Source organism: Hipposideros armiger, unplaced genomic scaffold (assembly GCF_001890085.2).
Source record: "Hipposideros armiger isolate ML-2016 unplaced genomic scaffold, ASM189008v1 scaffold_1716, whole genome shotgun sequence".
Taxonomy (NCBI): Eukaryota; Metazoa; Chordata; class Mammalia; order Chiroptera; family Hipposideridae; genus Hipposideros; species Hipposideros armiger.
In genome coordinates, this window is record NW_017733066.1 from 90,681 (window position 1) to 95,570 (window position 4,890).

The 4,890-nt window shown below is 39.3% G+C and overlaps 1 protein-coding gene across 1 annotated transcript in view; it reads left to right on the forward strand.

Moving 5' to 3' along the window:
• Nucleotides 1–2,989, forward strand: part of LOC109378065 (nuclear autoantigen Sp-100-like) — a gene marked incomplete at its 3' end in the record, with an annotated part of 27,541 nt that extends 24,552 nt beyond the window's left edge. Inside the window, exons 9-10 of the mRNA XM_019634526.1 lie at nt 747–851; nt 2,822–2,989. Of these exons, the coding sequence (XP_019490071.1) occupies nt 747–851; nt 2,822–2,989 (273 nt within the window). The remainder of the gene's footprint in view (nt 1–746; nt 852–2,821) is intronic.
• Between the last annotated feature and the right edge of the window lie 1,901 nt (nt 2,990–4,890).

The following is a 4,890-nucleotide window of genomic DNA, read 5'->3' on the forward strand; positions in this document are numbered from 1 at the left end:
AGGATGCAGGAAAGACCTCATCCCTTTCTGAGGACAGCTGTCTTCAGTGACCACAGAGCCGTAATAGAGAACTCTGTGGACAGGAGGAGATGAACATAGAGTTAGACAATCAGTGCCTTGGCTGTAGCTTCTGGTGAAGGGGCCACCATGGTCACACTGCCATGACCCAGCCAGCCATGCAACTGGCAGATTATTCTAGCAATTCCTGAGGTCCTTGTGCAGCTATGCAGAAAGTTGATGTGAGGGACAAATGAGGCAAGGCGGAGAACAAAAACAGCAGGCAGGCGCCATCTCCATCAGGATACCATCACTATCCTCTCTCTGCTCACTCAGTCAACTCAAATAGGAAGATACATCTCCAGTCTCTGGCTTGGTCTCCTGCTACCCAAAGGCAGTGACATAGTAAAGCTGGAGAGGCCCCTGCAGAACTGTGACAGCAGCTGTATGCTTCGTTGTCATATAGAATCAGTGGGCTGACTACATTGGGAGTTAAGAGGGTTTTATTGACGCTGGTGTTTCTGCTAAAGCATTCTGTTTTGTGTGAGATGGGAGAGGTAAAATCAAGGTGGACATTCTATAGCTATGTATGAAAAATGCCACTGAAAGAAAGACTTGGGAACTCTAGAGATTTGTGGGATAAAGTTTCCTAAGTACCCCTACGTCTTTATAGGAACGACCTCAACGTGGGAGGAGGGGTATATGTGCAATTGCAGAATGAGACAGAATGAAGAAATCTTCTCTTTCAGGGCCCAGAAGGCACACAGATGGAAATGTGGATTTTCGGAGTGATGTACTTCCTGTGACCTGTGGTGACGCGAAGGGGATGTTACATAAAAACAAATTGAGCCAAGGTGGGTTTCACGGTCTACTTTAATTTACAATTAATGGAGCTATTTATTGTGAATTACACATCGTTCAAGGAAGTGGGGCCCAAGTTTGGGTTGAGAGAAGGACAGAGGGATCCCTAAGATGACATTTTTCACACTTTAAGAAATAGTACTTATCAAGCGCTCAGCCCACATGGAAGTGTCCATGAAGATGCCCAAAGATCCAAACAGATGTGCAGGGATTTCAGTCTCTGGGTGAAAATATGGCATATTTTACTTTGAATCAGAAATAAAAGGGGAAGAGGCTCTTAGCCTCCACCTTCATGTCCTGTGTCACTTCTGGGTGACCATCAGCAGGGCAGGGAGCTTGGTGTAGTGACAAGACCACAGAATTTAGAATCAGATATACTGAGTCCCAGCCTCAGCTATGCCAAGAGTGACCGAGTAAAGAAGGGGAACTTTTTGAGTCTGAGAAAAGGAAATAATAAAAAACATGACAACACGGTGTGACTTTGAGAGTTAATTTACATAATGATGGCAAAGTATTTGGTGATTCTTAAATTACAAAGCTTTGCAATCATTGTCTGTTATGATGGATCATATCAGATTTCTCTTATTATGGCTATGTGAACACCAATTAATACAAATGTTTGCATCATAACTATTTTTAAACATCTTCACTGAGATATAACTCATACATGACAATTCACCATTTAGAGTGTAGAATATGTTGTTGGGTGTTTGTTTGTTTGGTGGATTCACAAGATCATACAACCACCATCTAATTTTAGAATATTTTTGTCCCCCCACTAAAAGAAACCCCACATCTCACAGTAGTCAATGCCTTTCCAAACTCACCCCACCAGTCAGCCCTAAGCAACCACTAATCTATTGTCTGCTCTATAAATCAGCATGTTCTAGGCATTTCGTATCAATTGATTCATGTAACATGTGCCTCTTTCACTCCGCATGTTTTCAAGGTTCATCCATGTACTTCATTCCTTTTATTGTCAAATAATATAATATTCCATGGTATGGATATATAATATTTTCTTCATTATTAGTGTGGGTATTTTTTACTCTTAAGCTATTATGAATAATGCTGTTTTGAATATTTGTGTAAAGTTTTTGTGTGGACATGTTTTTTTTCAATTCTTTTGGGTATAGACCCTGGGGTTGTATTCCTGGATTATATGGTAACTCTATGTTTAACTTATTAAGGAAGAAACAAACTATTTCCACAGTAGTGCAGCAGTTATATTCCCACCAGCAATGTCTGAGGGCTCCCATGTCCCCAAATCCTCACCAACACGTGTTATTGTGTGTCTATTTTATTGTGGCCATTCTAGTGGGTGTGACATAGTCTCTCATTGTAGTTTTGATATCCCTAATGAATAATATTACTAAGTTTATGACTATCTTTGGAATATAAGTTAACTTTTCTACTGAACAATGGTATGCAATTATTTTAAAGTCAACTACCCATGATTTCAGGAATGGAAAATCTCTGGTCAATAATGCCATTAAACTTGGATGGAAATGTTGTAATAGATGGCACAGATGTTACCATGATGAATCCTGAGCTGCAGGGCCCCACCTGGGATCTCAGCCGAACTCGAGCTTCTGCCTCCACATTGCCCCAGGGCCACGAGAGCCTCACCTGTTCTCTGTCCCCAGAATTCAATAGCAAATTGAAATCCTCTCATTGTTCAGACTCACTTGCTTTTCCTTGGAGGCAATTATGAAATAATTTTATAAGGTTGATTTTGATGGTAATGATCAATTTTTAGTTGCACAAAGTTCAAAGAAGTGTGCACACAAAGCTGAAATCTCCTTGGAGGAGACTTACACTCTGGGTTTGGGGATTCTAAGTCTGAAAGCGGAGGCCCTACTCTCCTGCTGTTGATCCTGAGCCCACACTGGGCGACTCCAGATCCAGGGTGGTGGGAGCTCTATGGTTAGAGGTTTCAGCACTAACTTACCCTCGTCTACAGGAGGCACGGTGAAGTCCATAATGAGAGAGGATGGAAAATGGTTCACTCCCAGAGAATTTGAAGTTGAAGGAGGCCGCAAAAAATCAAGTAACTGGAAGCAGAGTGTGCGCTGTGGTGGGAGGACCCTAAAATGGCTGATGGAGGTATTCCAGTGGCAGGGGNTCATATGTGGGATCCGAACCGGGGCCCTCTGGCATCCCAAGCCAGTTCTTAACCATCGCGCCACTTGGCCGGCCCGACAGTTTATTTTTTAAATTTCAGCCATTCTTGGTAGATTTGTAATGCTTTCTCTTGTAGTTTTAATTTGCATTTCCCTATGATTAATGGAGCTGAGCATCTCGTCACGTACTTACTTGCCATCCATAGATCTCATTTGGTGAAGTGTAGGCATATCTTTTGCCCTTATCTGTTTAGATCATCTCTTCATTTCTTTAGGTAAAAGAGTTATTTATATACTCTGGATTCAAGTCCTTTGTTGGTTGTCTTATAATCTGCGGCTTACCTTTTCATTTTCTTGGTTCACTTCATTGAAGAGCAAAACTTTTCAATGTTGATGAAGTCTAACCATTTTTTTCTTTTATAATATAATCTGTGATTCTTTGTTTCTATTTAAGAAATCTTAGTCTAACTCAAGACCCTATGTTTTCTTCATGAAGTTTTATGGTTTCGCTCTTACATTTAGATCCTTGATCAAGTTGAACTTTTGCATATGACTTTAGGTAAAGATTTGTTTTCTTTTGGTATATGGATATTTAATTGTCCCAGCACCATTTGTTGAAGACTATCCTTTCTACATTGAATGAATTGTTGTGATATCTTTTTTTGAAAGTCAACTGTCCATAGAAGTTTGTTTGTATTTCTGGACTTATTTTTCTGTTCTTTTTATCTATGTCAATCTTTATGTCAATATACACAATCTAGATTACTCTGGTTTTATGAAAACAGGTAGTAAGACCTACAATTTTGTTTCTCCTTTTCCAAATAGTTTCAGCTGTTAGGCCCTGTGCATTGAAGCTTCTTCTACCTTTCAGTTTAGCCACTTTCAAGATAATATTGTTGTTCAAGGTGCCTGCTGAGCTCCAGTCACATGTCCATGCTCTAGGCCACCCAAAGGAGAAACGATGAAGAACAAAAGATATCTTCCCCCTGAGGTCTATCCCTTTTGTGTGATGCTTTCCTAGAGTTTTCTTCCTCCCACAACAATATTTTGCTCTCACTTTCCTCTTCAATTATTAAACTGGTGGACCTGCCGACCATAAAAGAAGTTAGGAACTATAGAATTTTGTCTGGGCTGTGACATCTCCACAAATTCAGATATTCTGTTAGTAAATTAGGAATGAAAACTTATGTATGGAACACAATATGAAGACTTCATCAATTCTTTAAAATTTGTTGAAAGTCCCTTTGGAACCAATATGTGATCAATATTTGTAAATGTTCTAGGTCACTTTAAAATAGCATACATTTCATCTATTTGTTGGGTTCTGGCTTCTTCCATAACATCCTGTTTTTCAAGCACAGCTTTGTTGTTTAAATCTACTGGTCCATAGTAAATTAGGTTATATTTGTTCATCAGGCTCCTACAGAGATGTGTTCAATTCTCCCACATGACTTTGTATTTGCCAATTCCTCCTTTTACAGTTGTTTTACTTTAAATATTTTGAGGCAGTTCATGACTGGTATAACTTAGTGTGTTTCTTCTTTCATCCTTACAGACTGTTCCTCTTTATCCTTATTCATCCTTTTTTCTTTCAAATCTCTTTTTCAGGGTGCTAATATTGTTACATTAACTTTTCTGCTTTATGTTCTTTACTCCTTTTTCATTAAGCCCTCCTATGCAGCTTTGTTTCATGGCTCTTATAAGAACACAGCTTTTTGTAATCTTCTCTGATAATCCTAATCTTTTGGCAGTTAAATTTTATTGGTTACTTTGATCATAATTCCCAATATATGTGGACCTTTATATTCCGTATTATTGCCGACCATTCTTTTTGCGGGTTTTTGTGTTTCTTTCCTGCTTTCTGATAGATTGAGATAGAATTCTACATTCCAACTTTTGTCGCCGCTGG